General features: G+C 37.6%; 1 protein-coding gene across 1 annotated transcript; it reads right to left on the reverse strand.

The window, feature by feature from the left end:
- Nucleotides 1-279: 279 nt before the first annotated feature.
- On the reverse strand, nt 280-18,197 carry LOC119787669 (trichohyalin-like). The gene is made up of 6 exons (XM_038291650.1): nt 17,893-18,197; nt 1,912-2,171; nt 1,021-1,138; nt 767-956; nt 595-695; nt 280-469 (listed from the first exon to the last, which is right to left on the reverse strand). Exons 1-6 carry the CDS (start codon nt 18,195-18,197, stop codon nt 280-282), a joined length of 1,164 nt encoding a protein of 387 aa, XP_038147578.1.
- Between the last annotated feature and the right edge of the window lie 991 nt (nt 18,198-19,188).

Raw genomic sequence — 19,188 nt, forward strand, 5'->3', positions numbered from 1 at the left:
ACTGGTTTCCTGCAGCTCACTAGCACCAAGGATTTGCAGAACTTCTTGTAACTTCAGCCGAGCTTCTGGGTTCTTGGGGTCCTGCAGTGTAAGGAGATCAGACCCATAACCATCAAGGTTCTGTAAGTTTTCAGGCCAGAAGGTTCTGGACTTTGATATGTTCTGCTTTGTTGGTTTCAGGACATGTCGGTGTAAAGGGTTATGGCAACAAAAATGGGACTAAAGTGTTTAGACATCAGTCCAGGCATCTTTCTTCTATCATTTCCACCAGAATAAGAACTAGAACCTGGAATGGTGGATCTGATGGGATCTGAACCATCTGATGGGCCATGTCATTACCATAGCGACATCTCTGAGAACAAAGGCAGCTCTCTTCAGGTCTTTTTCCAGCTCTCTCGTCCTGCTCCTTTCCTGCTCCAGTTTCTCCTCCAGCTGATCGACACCAGACACTTTCTGAGCCCGGAGCTGTCTGTGGACAGATAATGTGGAACATTAAAAGGGTTCTAGATCAGATGCTTTCTTTGGGCTGCTGTTGCTCGCTGACCGGTGGACCCAAAGGGGAGCATAAAGCTGCATCTGTTGCTGATGTTCTACCTGTAGGCCTCCTTTATGTCTTTGTTGTTCTGCTTCCATCTCTGCAGCTTGTTGATTTGACGCATCATAAGGTCCTTTTGCTTTGTCAGCTTCACTGATGTCTAAGAAGAAAATTTCTGCTTGAATTACAGAAAAAAGAAAGACACGGACAGACCTCCACTCAGGATGGTACCTCCTTCAGGCTGTGGATTTGTCGGATCTGTTTGAAGGCGATGATCCTCAGCTTGATTGCTGTCTGACTCAAACTCTTCACCTTGCGCAGCTCCAACTCTGTTTTCTCTTCAAGCTGGCAGATTTCTTTGAGCTGGCTCTGCTTCTTCCTCTCCTCCTCAAACTGCGGTTTGATCTTCTCCTCCTTGATCCTGTCAGAGCCTCAGCTGTCAAACTGACACCATAATATGGACTTCTATGTGTAATGTCACTCACCTTTTCTCCTCCTTGACCTGATCCTGTAGCTGAATAAACATCTCCTTCAGTGACTCATTCTTCAGGATCTGCTGCTCCATGTTGACCAGCTGCTGCTTCTGATCCTCTATCCTGGAAGCTGATAGTCAGGGACAGAAAACGGAGACACAAATCAATTAAATTCAGTTCAGTTTATTTATATAGCGCCTATTCACAACACATGTCATCTCAAGGCCCTTTACAGTCCAACCAGGTCATCCAGTCAAATTGACTCAAAGTTTTCTATCTAAGGAAATCCAGTTGATTGCATCGACTCATTGACTTGAATGCAATCCCTCACACTAAGCATGCTCGTAGCGACAGTGGAGAGGAAAAACTCCCTTTTAACAGGAAGATCACTAACATGCTGTTCTTTACTATCAGGTCATAGTTTGTTTGAGGAATTTGTGATTTGATTCTGTTCACTTGGTTTGTTTCTGCTACCTTCTCCTGCAAACAGGACATTTTCTACTGCTATATTATAAAATCGTGGTTAAAAATGGATAGAAATAAAGCCTTTGGGTGAGGATGGAACTCTGGAACCATACCGTGGGGCAGAAGCTAAAAGGTTTAGAAAACTGCTGTAAATGTTCAGTTTGGACCTAGAAAATCTAGGTGATCTTTGCTGACTGACTTGAAATTTTTGTTTGCATTTCAGAGACCTTGGTTCTCTGATGGAGATGCTCTAATATTCACAGACATGGAGGCCAAAACTAACATCCCTAACAGGAAACCAGTAGCAGACAGAAGCCAAGACTGATCAAATCCAAGAAACCTTCAGCATCAGACAACATCAGAGATCCTATCCACATCTAGACCAACTTCAGTTTCCTCAGACTTTCAGAAGAAGCAGCTGTTCAGTCAGCATCTTACCCAGCATTGTCTCTACTGAGATCAGTTGCTTCTCCATCTCCTGCATCTCCTTCCTATCCTGACTGATCAGCAGCTCCAGGTCTTTCTTTGTGGTCTTTCTGTCCACCTGCAGCTGTTTCTCAACCTGCTCGCTCATGTCTTTCTCTATTTCCTGCTGCTGTAGGCACTCCAGAGTATCAGGCATGTCGTCCTGCAGAACTTTGTTGTTCGCAGCAACGTCTTTGTTCTGTCCCTGCAGTCTGTGGCACTGAGCCTGATACCTGCAGGACAGTAAGACACGCAGAGAGAAAATCAGACATTAAAGTGTCACTGAGGCAGATGCTAAAAGATGCACGGACTGGACACAACAACCAAAAATCAGATCATTTACTGGTTTTAGCACCAAAAAGGTTAGAAATCTCTGCATGTTTACAAGAAGAGGAGCGAACACAGCAGGATAAATGATCATAGCTCAGCTCCTCCAGAACTTGCAGATGAACACTGAACAGCAGATCACCGTTCATGTTGATCAGAACTGTAGAAAAAAGTCTCCAGACTAAAGGAAAGCATGTAACTTGTCAAATCATCTCTCATTATTTCAGTTTGAGCGAATCCTCCCTCTCCCTGGGATTATTAAAGTATTTCTGATTCCTGGTTGATGGGACAGGTGTTGTGAATGAAACGGTGCCCAGCTTGAAAGAGCTCCCGTGTGTCGCTGAATGTGTGCATTGATGACTGAAAGACATCTTCTGCCTCCATTTATCTGTTTACTACAGTGCGTTGAATTCATGTTGATGTGGATTTAAAGACATTTCAATTGGTGGGGAAAAAGTCTAATCAACCAAAATCTTCACGACCCCCATGCAGTACCTCCGTGGACCCCCTAGGGGTCACGGACCCCCTGTTGAAGACCTTCGGCTTAGTGTGTTTTCTTTGTAACCACTAGGGGTGCTAGAGGCCACTGGCAGCACTGTTGGTAAATGTCTCCCTCTGTGTTTTACAGGTGCTGGTCATAAAATTAGAATATCATGAAAAAGTAGATTGATTTCAGTAATTCCATTTAAAAAGTGAAACTTGTATATTATATTCATACATTACACACAAACTCATATATTTCAGATGTTTATTTTGTTTAATTTTGATGATTACAAATGACAACAAATGAAAATCTCAAATTCATCATATCAGAAAATTAGAATATTACTGAAGACCAATAAAAACAAAGGATTTATAGAAATGTTGGCCAACTGAAAAGTATGAACATGAAAAGTATGAGCATGTACAGCACTCAGTATTTAGTTGGGCCTTCTTTGGCCTGTATTACTGCAGCAATGCGGCGTGGCATGGAGTCGATCAGTCTGTGGCACTGCTCAGGTGTTATGATAGCCCAGGTTGCTCTAATAGTGGCTTTTAGCTCTTCTGAATTGTTGGGTCTGGTGTATTGCATCTTCTTCTTCACAATACCCCATAGATTTTCTATGGGGTTAAGGTCAGGAGAGTTTGCTGGCCAATTAAGAACAGGGATACCATGGTCCTTCAACCAGGTACTGGTAGCTTTGGCACTGTGTGCAGGTGCCAAGTCCTGTTGGAAAATGAAATCTGCATCTCCAAAAAGTTGGTCAGCTGCAGGAAGCATGAAGTGCTCTAAAACTTCCTGGTATGTGGCTGCGTTGACCCTGGACCTCAGAAAACACAATGGACCAACACCAGCAGATGACATGGCACCCCAAACCATCACTGACTGTGGAAACTTTACACTGGACTTCAAGCAACGTGGATGAAGTGCCTCTCTTCTTTTCCTCCAGACTCTGGGACCTTGATTTCCAAAGGAAATGCAAAATTTACTTTCATCAGAGAACATGACTTTGGACCACTCACCAGCAGTCCAGTCCTGTTTCTCTTTAGTGCAGGCAAGACGCTTCTGACGCTGTCTGTGGTTCAAGAGTGGCTTGACACAAGGAATGCGACAGCAGAAACCCATGTCTTTCATACGTCTGTGTGTGGTGGTTCTTGAAGCACTCACTCCAGCTGCAGTCCACTCTTTGTGAATCTCCCCCACATTTTTGAATGGGTTTTGTTTCACAATCCTCTCCAGGGTGCGGTTATCTCTCTTGCTTGTACACTTTTTTCGACCACATCTTTTCCTTCCCTTCGCCTCTCTATTAATGTGCTTGGACACTGAGCTCTGTGAACAGCCAGCCTCTTTAGCGATGACCTTTTGTGTCTTGCCCTCCTTGTGCAAGGTGTCGATGGTCGTCTTTTGGACAACTGTCAAGTCAGCAGTCTTCCCCATGATTGTGTAGCCTATAGAACTAGACTGAAAGACCATTTAAAGGCTTTTGCAGGTGGTTTGAGTTAATTAGCTGATTAGAGTGTGGCACCAGGGGCCATCAATTTTGAACCTTTTCACAATATTCTAATTTTCTGATATGATGAATTTGAGATTTTCATTTGTTGTCATTTGTAATCATCAAAATTAAACAAAATTAACATCTGAAATATATGAGTTTGTATGTAATGTATGAATATAATATACAAGTTTCACTTTTTAAATGGAATTACTGAAATCAATCTACTTTTTCATGATATTCTAATTTTATGACCAGCACCTGTAGTTCTGGTATCAGATAATTTAGATTGTCCACAGAAACAATTTCTATCTCTGATTAGGGCAATTCCGGCAACCATGATAAATTTGGTCAAAGGAATGGTTAAATATTCTGATGTAACACCGATCTTTCCCACTCTTCTTATAGATAATTAAGATTTTACGGATCTCAAATTTAATTACAAAATGATAAGAGAACAAATAAGCAATACAATTTTTCCTCTCCCAGTTAAGAGGAACTTATCTTTAAACAGGTTTTCAGAGATGGAAGTTTTTAAGGTTAGAACCAGATTTTTCTAATTTCATAAATTACCAAAGATGAAAGAAGTTCATTTTAAAACTATAAATAATATATATCCATGTGCAGAGATCTTAAGTTTAAGATTTAAATTTGATCTTAATGTATGTATATTTTGTCAGAAAGATTTAGAAACACAAGAACATCTTTTTTACAATTGTTGTTGGGTTAAGTCTTTTTGGGACAAGATTTATGATTGGCTATTAAAGAAAAATGTGATTCCTAAAGTTTGAATATAAAGGAGTTAAATTTGGCATTACTTTTCATGATAAAAATGTAGAATTTTTATGTAATATTATTTTCATTATGGGAAAATTCTTTATCCACAAGTGCAGATTCTTTAAAGTTTCTCCAAATTTTCAAGCATTTCGAAATGATATTAAAAGTTTTCATGCCTCGATTAAGTTACTGGAGAACAACAAAGTCTTAAAGTTTTCAGACTTGATAGCAATATACTTTAGTTAAACCCCTGTGTTTTGTTTTTTGTTTTTTAATTTAATTTGAAATTTTCTTTCTTATTCTTTTATGTTTTATGTTTCTTTTTCTGAAAGAAAACTGTTATGGATGGCATATGTTCAATTGTACGTTTTTGCTTTTCTGAAAGTGTTATTTGGATTTATGAAAATAAAAGTAAAAAAAAAAACTTAAACTCTGTTTAAATAAAGTAAAAAAAAAAAAGTCTGATGACGTCAGAGAAGAGCTTTAAAGAAGAAAATGTGAAAAGCATAAAAATTGTCAAATAAAAGTCATAAAACATTTTTTTACAAAAAAAAAAAAAGTTCTGGTATCAGACCAGTTTGGACCACCAGCTTGAGAAGTCCTGGAGTTCCTGGTGAAGACGAGACCAAGGGCTAAATATTCACCTGAAAAATCTATTAGTTTATCTCAAATTAAGCTTATTCTAGGGGTCAAAGGTTACAGTGTTTCCTTTAACAAATACAACCCTTAATCATTTCAAAATTTGTATTTAATCAGTTTAACTTTGTCTGAGATTGAAATGTGTTGGATGGTTGGATCCATTTAAACAGAATAAAACAGACTAAATAAATAAATCAACATATCTGCAGCTCAGCAGGTGTCCAATAACTGTCCAAACTGGTCAGTTAAATCTGTTTAATGCCCCCACTGTTAGGGCTCTCTGCATAGAACATCTGTTTCTATTCAAATGTATGCATATCCATGCATATTTCCTATTATGTCCACCAACGGCGGGGCTGAGATCAGATCTGTTTGACAAAAAGTCCAACAAAATCAAACCTGAAATGGATCCTTGTGAGTCAGAGAACAGCTGAGGAAAAGGACCCAACTGTAACCAGAGTAAAATTGGTTTCCAATGCAGAAATCAAAGTTAAAGCTCAAATCTAGAGACTTTGGATCAATAATCTGATTAGTGTGCGGATAGACGGATTGGATATTGATTGGGTAAAATGGTTGTAGTTTCCTGTTTCTCTTACCTCTCTAGCCTCTCCTCCAGGAGTTTAAATCCACAGTTTTTTCTTTGTCTGAACCGACGCCTCTGCTCTCTCTCACACCAGTTTACCTTCTCACTCTATGAAACAAAGATGCTAATTTTGGTTCTTTGATCAACTATATCAGAGGAATACAAAGAATATCAATAGCCATTTAATGTTGCTAGGCAACAAAGGGAGTCACAGAGGTAGTGAGTCCAACTGATCAGAATAGAGTTCAACCAACACACCCTAACTGACCTTATGAGTCTAAAGATTTTGTTCATCATTTTGATTGTGATGTTTTTAAAGTTTGTTATATTTCTTTCCTGCTTTTATGTTTTAAATGTTTCTTAGTTTAAATCTGCTGCACTTAGAGACAGCTGTAGTTTTAAAAGGCCTTTTAAATAAATGAAGTAATTATGTTACTGATACAGAGCGCAGCCTACTGGGAGCAACAGGTATTACATCAAATTAAATACTCAAAACCCATCAGCTGGTTTGATTGTCTCAGATGCAGGTAAACTAATGAATACAGGTACTCCACCTCACATAGACTCAGGTTTATTGATCACCATTTAATTCCTTTTTTGTTTATTTATTGTTTTTAATCAGGTTAACAGAACAAGCGGCTTATCAATGACTTAACGGACTTAACATCAGATCTAAAAAACTAAACATGCTTTCTAGCCCTCATTTTTTTTCTTTTTTCGATTTACAGCATAACTGGGAGCATAAAGCTAGAGATAAAAATAAAACTATAGCATACATCTGTAAGCCATTACAGTCTTCAACCACCAATAGGCTAAAAAAATCCCCAAAATCAAACTAAAGAAAAATGTTTAAAAAGTGAACAAGCTTCACCATCTTTATTCCTCTTTTTGTATTCACAGCACGGTGTATGATAGAAGTGATAAAAAATAAAATAATAAAACATACAGTTAACAAAAACTACATTAACACGTACACCTCAGCTGTCTGGAATTTAAATATATAGGAAAATTAAATATAATTTTTGTTTTTCAAGTTTTTATCCCTGTAAATTGCAGTTACTGGCGATTTAAAAAACAAACATAAATAAGTTATTTTAATTTAAAATTGTATTCATTTTCATTAATGTTAAGAAAATAATTAAATAATCTGCACCCATATTAGCAAGTCTGGCATTATGTCAGGGTTTTCAAGCCCTGTTTTTCTGACACACTGGTTTGTTGAGTAGAAATAAGGAAAATAAATAGTTTTAAGGCAATAACAACAAAAACTTGGATTAACCAGAGCTGGTCGTCAGGTTGGCGTGGTCATTCCCTGTGTGTCCAGCAGCTTTCCCTATTACACTATTCTGATTAAATAAAATTACAGATTCTGCTTAGTAAATCAAATGACAGAAAAACAGAAAAAAGTAATAAATAATAAAAAATTTACTAAATATTTTAGTAAATAAAATATCTTTTTTTTAATATATATATTATAAAACAGTCTCTGTAAACCTCCTTGCCGGGTGTAGTATTTTTGGATAAATTGGAAACTATTTAGTAGCCTAGTTCTGTTCCATTTTTCTGGTCCCATAGCTATGATCAAGGAGGAAGCAGGCATAAGGAAGACAGTAAAGACTTCCTCTGCAATTTGTGCTTATATCAGTAATTTTGTTAAACATGACTGGAATAAATTCTGTTTGTGCTTAAAGATTTTTCATTCTTTGTGTACACCATCTGAGAAACATCCCTGCTTGGATTCTGAAATCTGTGCAGATCTAGGTTGTGTGGTTCTATGCTCTGCTCTCTACAGGGTGTGATTGGGCCGGTGTGGCTCTCCAGATGTTCTACATCTACTCCTCATCAGTAATTATGGTTCTACATGTAGTGACTCAAGTTAATATTTATCATCTATCCTTGCTTTAGGGCTTGTAGATTTGCATATGAGTTTGATACAGATCTCCCACACAATCAAACACGTTTAACTAGTCTTCAGTTTCCTGGTGTCTGTAAAGTTATTTTCACAAAAACCTGCATATGTCCACATTATCTTGTACACACATTATCTTGTAAATGCTCGTCAAGAGGCAAAGCAGTTTTGGAGGTGGGACCCAAACCGGTTGAAAAGAACTGGCTCAGGGGACACTTCTTTAATTGCTTCTGATGCAACACATCAACCAAATCACACCAAAAAAACGGAACAATGGCAGACATGTTTCTTAAAAAGGGGTGAAACTAAATTGGAAGAAACCATTCTAAAAGGATATACAGCCACAAAATCAGAAGAAACAAGAATATGTTTTAAATGAACAGCTAATGAAGAAAAACATTTAAAAATCAAGACAAAACGGAAATACCATACTGTACATGAGCCAACCCCTCTTCAATTCTCCAATGGTGCATCCCTGTGCGCACCTGCTTGGAGAGGGATATGGCAAAGATGAGTATTCCACAATGAACTTAGATATTTTACCTCTTTAATTTATGCGTTTCCTTTTTAGGATGAGTTAAGCAATGAATATAAATTTTGCCAAATGAAATCAATTTAACTTTTCGCCAAAAAAAAAAAAACAAGATGAGACCGGCGAAAGAACCCCAAACAAATATACTGCAATCAAGACAACCTAAATAAACCAAACTACATAACAGATGTTCTGTTTAACTGTTATCTTTGTCAAATATGCAGTAGAGGTAACAACGGCTCATTGTTACACACACACTTGCTCACTCAGCGTAAAGAATGGCCCCCCTATTGTTAACAGTCACCAATCTACAATAAAAAAAAAAATTTCTTGGAATATCCATGGCATGGCACTAAGACAAAAAAAAATACATTTAATAACCTAAAATCATTCTATTCAGATATTTGTTTACTTCAAAAAAACACATCTTTCAGATACATAAGATTAAAATCATCTTAGTTTACTAACTCATTTGTATCACATTACAATAGAAAACAAAGAGGAGTTTGGATTTTAATCCATAAGTCAATTTCATTTATCCATAACAAGAGCATCATAGACCTTGATGGGCGTTTTATTATCATTTACATTTCAATCAACAATAGACCACTGATGATTGTTACTAAATGTACCCCTAAAACTCATTACCTGTCTTTTTTTCATAACCTTTAATAACTTTTCTGACTCACAGATGATAATCAGCGTTGATATTAATACAGAGATAAATCCCTCAATAGAAAGATCCAACACATCTAGCAATATACGCACCCGGCTATCTACGCAAACAATAATCCAGTTCATAGGGGATTTTGGGCTTGTTGATAGTCTGCTCCACTGTCATGTGGTGTCCCACAGGGGTCAGTTCTAGGCCCGCATCTTTTCTTGCTTTACCTTCTTCCTCTCGGCTCTATTTTTAGAAAACATGGGATTGCCTTTCACTGCTATGCAGATGACACACAGATATATTTACCGCTAAAGAATGTAAACTCCACCTCTCTTCGGTCTCTGTTTTTATGTCTTGAAGATTCGAAGGCCTGGGTGGCCCTAAATTTTTTGAAACTCAATGAATACAAGACTCAGGAAATGATCTTTGGCAGAACCACTGCTCATTCCTTGACCAGTCTTGGCTCCTTGGCTCAGTACGTTAAGCCGGTTATTACTAACTTAAGATGGAAGCACACATCAGAGCCGTTATAAAGTCCAGCTTTTTCCACTTAAGGCAGCTAGCCAAAATAAAACCCATTCTTTCAAAACAACATTTTGAAACAGTGATCCATGCATTCGTGACCTCACGGCTGGATTACTGCAACTCACTTTATACGGGGGTCATTGATTTGTATATTTCCCAACTTCAGAGGGTTCAAAATGCTGCTGCACGTCTTTTAACAGGTACACGAAAATTCGACCACATTTGTTTTAGCTTCCTTACACTGGCTGCCAGTACATTTTTGGATTGATTTTAAAATTCTTTTGTTTTTAAAACTCTAAATGGCCTTGCCCCTCCTTATCGGTCTGAGCTGTTACATTCTTACACACCCTCCCGTTCCCTCAGGTCAGCTGATCAGTTGCTTCTGAGGGTCCCAAAGACAAAATGCAAGCTCAGAGGGGACCGTGCTTTTTCTGTGGCAGCTCCTAAGCTGTGGAATGATCTGCTTTTGAGCATAAGAAAGGCCTCTTCTCTTGCTATTTTTAAGTCCCTTCTTAAGACTCATATTTTTTCCTTGGCTTTTGGCACAATTTGAGAGGTTTCACTTGTTGTATTCTGTTTGTATACTAATATGTATTTTATAATCGATCTTTTCTATTTTATGATTGCATCGTATTTTATGATTGTGTACAGCACTTTGGTCCTGTCCAGTGTATAAAGTGCTTCATAAATAAAGTTGGTATGTTATGGTATGGTATAGTTGGTGCCTACAAGATCAGACTACTTTTTATCATTCATATTAACAAAATTATTTTTTCCCCTCACCAGTAATTTAATCATCCCACCAAAAACAAATTTAGTTTAATTTGGAGTTAAAATTTTCTGTTTTCTGTTCTGAAATAAATGGATTTTCCTTCCTGACAAAAAACTACTTCCAGAAGAATGGTCTTTCATCACAAACATTATGATAGGAATGTCTAGCAGGGTTCCCTAACCCTTAAGTGTCCTGCCTCCTTTTAGATGTGAATCTCTTCTGCAGCTGAATCAAATGACTGGATTATCTCCTCACATGATGCCAAGTTCTGCTAATGGCCTAATTATTTGACTCAGGCATTTGGAACCACAGACAGATCTAAAAGATACAGCACGTCCGTCAACAAAAAATAAAGAGACTGGATTAACAGGAAAGTAACTTGATGAAACAGATTTGGTAACATAACACTGGTTAAAATATTTAAACATGAAACTGCTCAACCAGGTTGAACTATTTGTAGACCACAGACTACAAGAAAGGTTTATGCTGAAATATGGAAATAACAATAATCAGGATTTTTCTGGCTAATATTAATTTAAAAGCTTTCTCTAATGTCTATATATTTCTTTAATTTCAATCCAATAAAAAATATAAAAGACAAAAGTAATGTTAACGTTAATCTAGTTTTTTTATTGATTAAACAAGGGCAATTAAATTTTTAATTTGGTTTATTCTCTTAATTTATACTCTTAATTATGAGACAACAAACAAGAGAATAAAAACAGAATAGAACTGTTAAATAAACAAATGACAAGCTGACTTTGACTGAGGAAAATATGACTTTAGTAACAAAAAACCCAGAAATAAAACAAATGACGACAACCGGCTCCTTTAAATTAATCACGGTTTTCTAGCTATTTTAAAGTTTCCCTATGTAGGTCAAAGGTCAGTCTGCTCTGACTAGTCTGCTTGGGCAAACGTATCAGACAATGCCCTTTCCACACAATCTCCAAATTTGCATTTTATAGATAGTTAAAATTTGTTTGAAATAAACAGAAGAGTTTATATTAAGGTCCATTCAGACCGAGCACGCTGTCCGCAGCGAGGGAGGTTAATGTACATAGTATCTCTATGCAAACCTCACGTGGAAGGGCGGGGAAGCGGCCAGCCGTGAATCCCATGTGGTGAGGGCGTTCACTGCTCCGCTCTCACCTCATGCAACAAGATAGTACTGAAATGTTGTCAGGGGCAAAGCTAGACATTCTTATCATCAGGGGCTTAGCCCAAAAAATATTTCATTATCCTAAAGGAGATTTGGCACACCAAAAAATTAAAACATTATTCCTGCATTCCACCTAGATGTTAATGTTAATTGCACATTGGTTCTGTCAAGTTGTCTTTGAGTTTTCAGTTTCATATTGATTCACGTTTTTCGATGTTTTCTAGTTTTCTTGGTTTACTTCCTATTTTGTTGTGTTTTTTGGATGTATGAGTTTTTAGGTTTTCTTTGTTGCCCTTCTGTGTTGGTCTCCTTTTCCCTAGCTCCTAAGCCTCTGTTCACACCTGCTCCCAATCAGCTCGTTAGTCCTGTCTTTGTTCATTCAGCCAATCAATACTCTCCCTGTGCAGCTCCTCAGTGCTGGTTCCTTGTCTTTCCTCATCTTTCCCTGGCTCTTTGTGACCGTTTTCCCTGATGTCTCCATGGTTCTGGTTTGTTCCACATTTTTTAAGTTGGATTTTTGGATTCCTGCCTCTGTAACCTGTGAACATTCAATTAAAACTACAAGAACTCACCTCTGCCTCCCTGCCTCCGCATTTGGGTCCTCAAACCTCAACTAAACCCTGACAAATAATGTCAGGGAAATAATGCATTGTATGAGAGGATGTAAGTAAGATATAGGCCTGAGTCTGGCACCTCTCTCACTGCGTCAGTCTGCTGTTTACAAATATAATAGTATATAGAATATAGAATTTAAAATCCTCCTCACATATAAAGCCTTATATGGCCAACCTCCATCTTTCATTAGAGATATGATTGTTCCTTATATTCCTAACAGAGCACTTTGCTCTCAATCTGCCGGTTTAAGTGGTCCCTAGAATTTTTTAAAAGTAGAATGAGAGGCAGATCTTTTAGTTATCAGGCTCCTTTCTTGTGGAACCAACTACCAGCTTTAGTCCGTGAGGCAGACACCCTGTCTACTTTTAAGGCTAGGCTTAAAACTTTCCTTTTAGATAAAGCTTATAGTTAGAGTAGCTCAGGTTATCCTGAGCTATCTCTATAGTTATGCTTCTATAGGCTTAGACTGCTGGAGGACATAGGGACCCCTTTTTCCTCAATCTGCTTCATTCTATCTCTATTCTCCCACTCTGCAAAATCTGTTAGTTCAATCTCTAACATTATGCTCTCTCTGCTTTTTCTCATAGTAGCTTCATATGGCTCCTGTTTGGCTGTGACACCATCCTGGAGGGAAATCTCAGCCGTGCTGCTGCCACAAACACCTTTGTTTATAGATTATTCATAGATGAGCATGGTCTATTTTTCAGTGTAGTCCCATTTGTTTGACTGTGACTGTCTGAGCTTGTCTGACTGGCTGCGTGTTTCCTGGACGGGGCCATCTGTGGAGATGGTTGACTCCTTTTGTATCTCTGCTTATTTCTGTATCTCTGCTTCTGTCTCCTTGAACCCCAGTCGGCCTCAGCAGATGGCCGCTCACACTGAGCCTGGTTCTGCTGGAGGTTTCTTCCTGTTAAAAGGGAGTTTTTCCTCTTCACTGTCGCTACAAGCATGCTTGGTGTGAGGGATCGCCTTCAAGTGAGTCGATGCAATCAACTGGTTTTCCTTAAATAGAAAACTTAGAATAAATTTGACTGTATGGCCTGGTTGAATTGTCTCTGAAGTGCCTTGAGATGACGTGTTGTGAATTGGCACTATATAAATAAACTGAATTGAATTTATTATAAACAGTTCCACGGTTTCTGTTTGTCCGCCCTGCAGGAGCGCATGCATTTGTGTGTAGAGGTTTAAGGCCAGAACACACCGGTTGAGTACCACTTTTTAATCTCAGATCCATTTTTTCTCCATGTCACTCTAACTGCATATAGCGAGGCTCTGACTAGGCAGGGTGGGCAGATCTGCACAGATTTTTCCCCTTCTGTCTCTGTGCTACAGGCTGCACGAATTAAACTCATTTCCCACATTTGACCTACAATAGAATAGAATAGAATAGAATAGAAAATCCCAATAAAATAAAATTCTGGTGTTTACAGCATCAAAAAGATTATAAAAAATGGTCACACAAATGTGCACCATAGGAAAGTGTATAAGAATAACATAATAGTCAAGAATAAAATAAAAACAACAAATACTGTACTGTAAAGTGTTTTAACAATATAAAACTGTGCACTTGCAGAATAAATAGCCAATATACAGCTATGAATTTTTTTACAGTAATGAAGATTTGAAAATAGCAGCAACATCAGAGATGTGCAAAATGACAGCAGCATGTTATTTAACTGACTAAAGGCCCATTCATACCTCACGTTTGGCCTGCACGTCCGTATTTCTGTCCGTACGTTCTATCCGTTGCGCAATAACCCGTATTTCCTCTAGGTGGCAGTGCTGGGCGCCAATGATTCGTCATTGATCAAAACATGGCGATGGTCCAAGACCTGATTCTGTTGACATTTTGTACTAAAAACTCAATAGCGCCCCCACCGTTTCCGGTAGTATTGCTCCGTATTGATCCGTTTCGTCCGTAAGCGTAAGCTCCCAATTTTCGTGTCAAAGTACGGACGAAATCGACGGTTAGAACGTATGAAACACTCCACACGTATCCGTATCCGTCTTTTACGTGAGGTATGAATGGGCCTTCAGGTAGAGATGTGCAAAATCAGCATGAATGTAACAACTTACTGAGGTTGTTGGGATCAGTGATGGTTATAATGTCTTACAGCTGCTGTGGGAAAGGATCTGTTACTAAAGATTAACATTATTGAAAATGAATCATAAAACATTAGATATTTCTTATCCACCTGCAGAAAGTTCGAAATAAAAAAAGAGAAAAGGAAAACCAAAAACAAAGCAAATGCATATATAACAATGTGATAGAAGGCTGTAGTTATTGCCTTTAGTTGTTTTTGTTCAAACTCTGCCCTGTAAGTAAATATAGGATTCACATGAATGAAGTAGTCCATCTTAACTGGTGTTGATAAACTGGTCAGTCTCAATACAGCAGCACTGTCGCTATGCTGCTTGAAATTGCTCCTAGTGTGCTCTAAGCTTCCTCCAAGCAGGTAATAAAAACATTTCTTTTCTTAACTCCTTGTTTGTTTCTAGAAATAATTGAAAGAACAGAATAGAATCAGACATTGAAATAAAATTATAGAAACGGGATTTAAGGTTAAGCCATTGATTATATTAAAAATAATTAAAGATGGTACTTTGGTAAGGTCGGCATCCAAAACGTTTATCCCAGTTAGCCGGCTGTGTCCTGCTCTGGATCTAAGAGTGGATAGTAGGAAAGCTGAGAGACTCTACAGGGAGATTAGCAGAGACTCTAGTAGGATGGGATGAGGACAGTGGGAGGGTTGTGCAAGGAGACAGAATTAGAGAAACTTCAGCTAGAAAAAAGAGTTTCAAAAATAATTTCTTGATTGAAAAAAACATAGCTGATGCATTAAGGCTAACTCCTACACCATGTAGGGGATTAAAATACACTGATACAACAAGGAACAAAATCACTTTCTCCTGGTTTCTGAGGTGATCAAGCCTAAAACCTGAAAACATAAAGACTTTAAGGTTTTGACTCAGTTTTACTTCTTTTAGTCAGAATTGTGTCAAAACCTAAGTAATCTAAGTGAAATCACAAGTAAAATGTTATGCTATGGTATCTCAAATAAATGTTCCATAGTGATGTTTTTTTTATGACTAAAAAGTCTATCTTTTATTGTGTTTTTATTCCCATTTTTATAGTTATGACTCTTCTCCTGTTTGTCACTTCCTTGAGCAAACAAAAAGGCAGGGCTCATTTAGAGCATGTCCAGGATCTCAGATATCAGTGAAAATGGAGGATGACTGTTTAATGACTTTATTTATTTCCCAATTTCTATTTTCTAATTTTCAATCCGTCTAACAACTGCAAGACTTTGGTTTGTTTAAGAGATAGACCAAAGAAAGTGAAAATAAAAACATCAACATTATGTTGTTTGGTCAAATGCAGATAAGCAGGAAAATAGAACATACCTGCAGTATCTTGTAACTAAATCTGCATGGCGTGCATGATGGGTCACAGGTTATTCAAGTTTTTTTGTTTAAGTCAAGAAAGCAAACTGAACTGTAAGCTGGCATTTGCTGGCATCTACTAAGCTGCAAGGAAGGTCTCCACAAGAGCAGGTGAATAAATTAATAATAGTTTAACGGGATAGTTAGCAAAATGTATACTTCAAATTGTATACAGGAAAAATATTGTTACTTAACTGTGTTACCAGACAGTGAAAATTAAATTCTTTCTTGGTAGTTTTTCCATTTTTTAAGTTTTATACATATATTGTACAGTAACTTGATATTTCAGATATGTTTCTCTGTCTGAAGTTATAAGGTAAATAAATATTCGGGAAATATCTTTCAATAGGAATAGGATAAATTAAGGTAAAATGATTTAATCTTTCGGTTACTCTATGTTAAAATGTATTTAAATCTCAAGGTGTAACTTTAAGTTCCAAATTTAATTACAAGTCTTGGTGACTTTTAACTCTTTATATGTTAAATTGTAACTTTGTTTAGCCTGATTAAAATTGTTCTCTTACAAGCACTGCTTTGAATCTGTAGCATCAGTTTGAGGTGTGGCAAAGGACAGAGCAATATTAACTTTTTTAACAAAAAAGAACCACAACAATGAACAAAATTCCCTGCAGCAGGGCACCTCTAAGCAATCAAGGTTTAAAAGTAACTTAACACGTTTATGATTTTTTCAGTTTGTCTGGTGTCTTTAGAGTTACATTCATACAGCCATGCTTAACGTCCTTGAACACTTTTAATTATCTTGCATTATGAACAAATTTTATTTTTTTAAGATTTTAAATGAGATAATTTCAGTTTCCAAGTATGTCAATTTCTAAGTATGTCTTGGAAAGAATACTGGCTTATTTTAAAACAATTAAATAATGTAAAATTTGATTTAAGCAAACAGTTTTTAATTACTTTAAACAGAAAAACACCACCAAATCATCTAGTCTGAAAAATAAATCGAAAAGCCCATGTTAATAGGTAAGATATTGATAATAACCTTCACTCCCTCCACTCCAAATTATCAGTTGTTTTAATTTCTTTTAACTACCATGTTTTTTAAGGTCAGGATACATGCGTTTGCAGAATCTCATTTCGGCTAGTATTAACAATCCTTATTTAGGTAGCAATGTGTTAAAGCTTGTAGCTGGCCGACAAAAAATGCAAAGTGAAACTTCTGTAAGTAAGAGCAGGGTGATGAGGCCAAAATTGCAACATATCATTGCATCAATGCAAACAGCAGGTGAAGAAGGCACATGGACAGAGCTTGTTGCCATCAGAGGAAATCTGAGAAAGGATTGCAGCCACCACTAAATCAGAGGCATCAATTTCAAGAAAATTTTTTAGCTGAATCAGAATCAGAGCAATGGCTAACCTTTTCTTGAGCTCAAAAAAAGCTCTTTTGGCTTCAGGTTACCAAAGGATCTATAATTAATCTATAAACCAAAGTATTTTAGAGGAGGTAAGGATAATAAGAGGTTAAGCAGTTTGAATGAGGTAGAAGTTGGCAAATTCTAAGAAATGTTGTAGTGAGATGAGGGAGAAGGCCAACTGAGAATGCCTGGAATCTTTTTTGCATCTATCTTCACCTGCATAGTCTTGAGAATGTGTTCTAAAAAAAGCGACTAATGTGGCATGAAACTCACACTACTTGGATTTGACAAAGAGTTCTCTGTTCTCTGTTCTCTGGGAAAAATTGAGCCACGTTGATCCTATATTCAGATAAGGTCCTGCAGAAATCAGAAGGTCTTTAAGGTGTACGAATAAAAGCTGATTTGAAAAATCTCTAAGGACGTAATTCACAAGGGACTAGAAGGCATTGCTAGATATTCAAAATGACCTAGGGGGGTCTTGAGTGCAAACTTCCATTCGTCTCTGAATAGAGGGTAGGGGTTTCGGAGATCTGACTTAGTGAAGAAATGTGAGCCATGATCTATATTCTGCTGAGAGAAGAGGAAGTGTATATTTATTTTTCACAGTAATCTGGTTAAGGCCCCTATAATCAATGCAAGGTCTTAGTGATTCATACATTTTCATTACATAGAAAGTATCTGCTCCAAGAGGTGAAGTAGAGATGAAGATAACTCCAGCATCTAGCATCTTATTTAAGTACTTCTCCATACTCTTTTTCTCAGGCTTGGACATGTTAAAAAACCTAGTGGAGGGGAGAGAAGCTCCAGGGAGTGGCTCATTAGCACAGTTATATGGGTGGTGAGGCTGGAGAAAGAGAGCCTTAGACTCACTGAAAATCAGATCAAGGTCATGATACTCAGGTGGAACCAGGAAGAAGTCTACTGCAGTTTCCTGTTCTTCAGAATTTGAGACTGGAGACATGGCCGACTGCAGACAGTTTGACAGACAGCGGTTACTCAGTGACTCAGCCCTATTGTCTTTCCAGTTCAGGTGAGGATTATGATGGGTGAGACAATAGTATCGTAAAATAATGGGAGATTGGGGTGAAGACAACAGGAAATAATATTTTCTTCGATATGATTGACTGACACCAGGAGTTTTGGTGGTTCCATCCGGTTATTGATTACATGCAGAGGACTTCTATCTAGAACCAAGACATGAAGTGGTTCAGGTAGGCGTACAACAGGAAGAAGTAATTATTCAGCTAAATTGTTATCCATAAGGTCTTGGTCACAACCAGTATCGTTTAAAGCAAAAGAGGGAAATGGTTGATACAGTAGGAGAGAGCAGGGTAATGTCAAGTGGAAAGATTTGTTCTTAAAACTGAACACTGGCCCCTTCCTTACCAGTGGGCACTTTCTTTTAGATGCTTTGGGCAGAAATAAATGAAGTGACCACTCACTATTCTCACCGCAATACAGGGAGAGTCCAGTTTCCATCATACCTTGTTCTTCCACAGTTTAAAACCAAGTGTAACCAATCAACCATCAGTTCTTCTAGATGTGGCCTTGAAAGGCCATAAGTTCATGAACGATCTGGAAGATGAGATTGGGGTAGAGGTAAATTATTCCACTGTTTTGCTTGGTCCTCTATTTTTCTCTTGAATTCTATTGCAAATGTGAATAGCGAGGGAGATTAGTTCCCTTAGAGTTTCAGACTCCTCTCTGCATGCTAGTTCATCCTTAATTCTTTCATCCAAGGCCTGAAAAAAAGCTCCCTTTAATGCTTCTAAGTTTCAGGCTGTAGAGGCTGCTAGAGTTCGAACCTCAATGGCAAAATGTGATACTGGCTGGTTATCCTGTTTTAGATTCCACATCTTACGGAAAAAGTCAGAAACTGATTCAGTATATCCAAATGTCTGTTTGAACAAAAGATAAACTAGTTAAAGGAAATTTGGAATTGAAATTTACCC

Source organism: Cyprinodon tularosa, unplaced genomic scaffold, assembly GCF_016077235.1.
Source record: "Cyprinodon tularosa strain WSP-4 unplaced genomic scaffold, ASM1607723v1 ctg30, whole genome shotgun sequence".
NCBI lineage: Eukaryota > Metazoa > Chordata > Actinopteri > Cyprinodontiformes > Cyprinodontidae > Cyprinodon > Cyprinodon tularosa.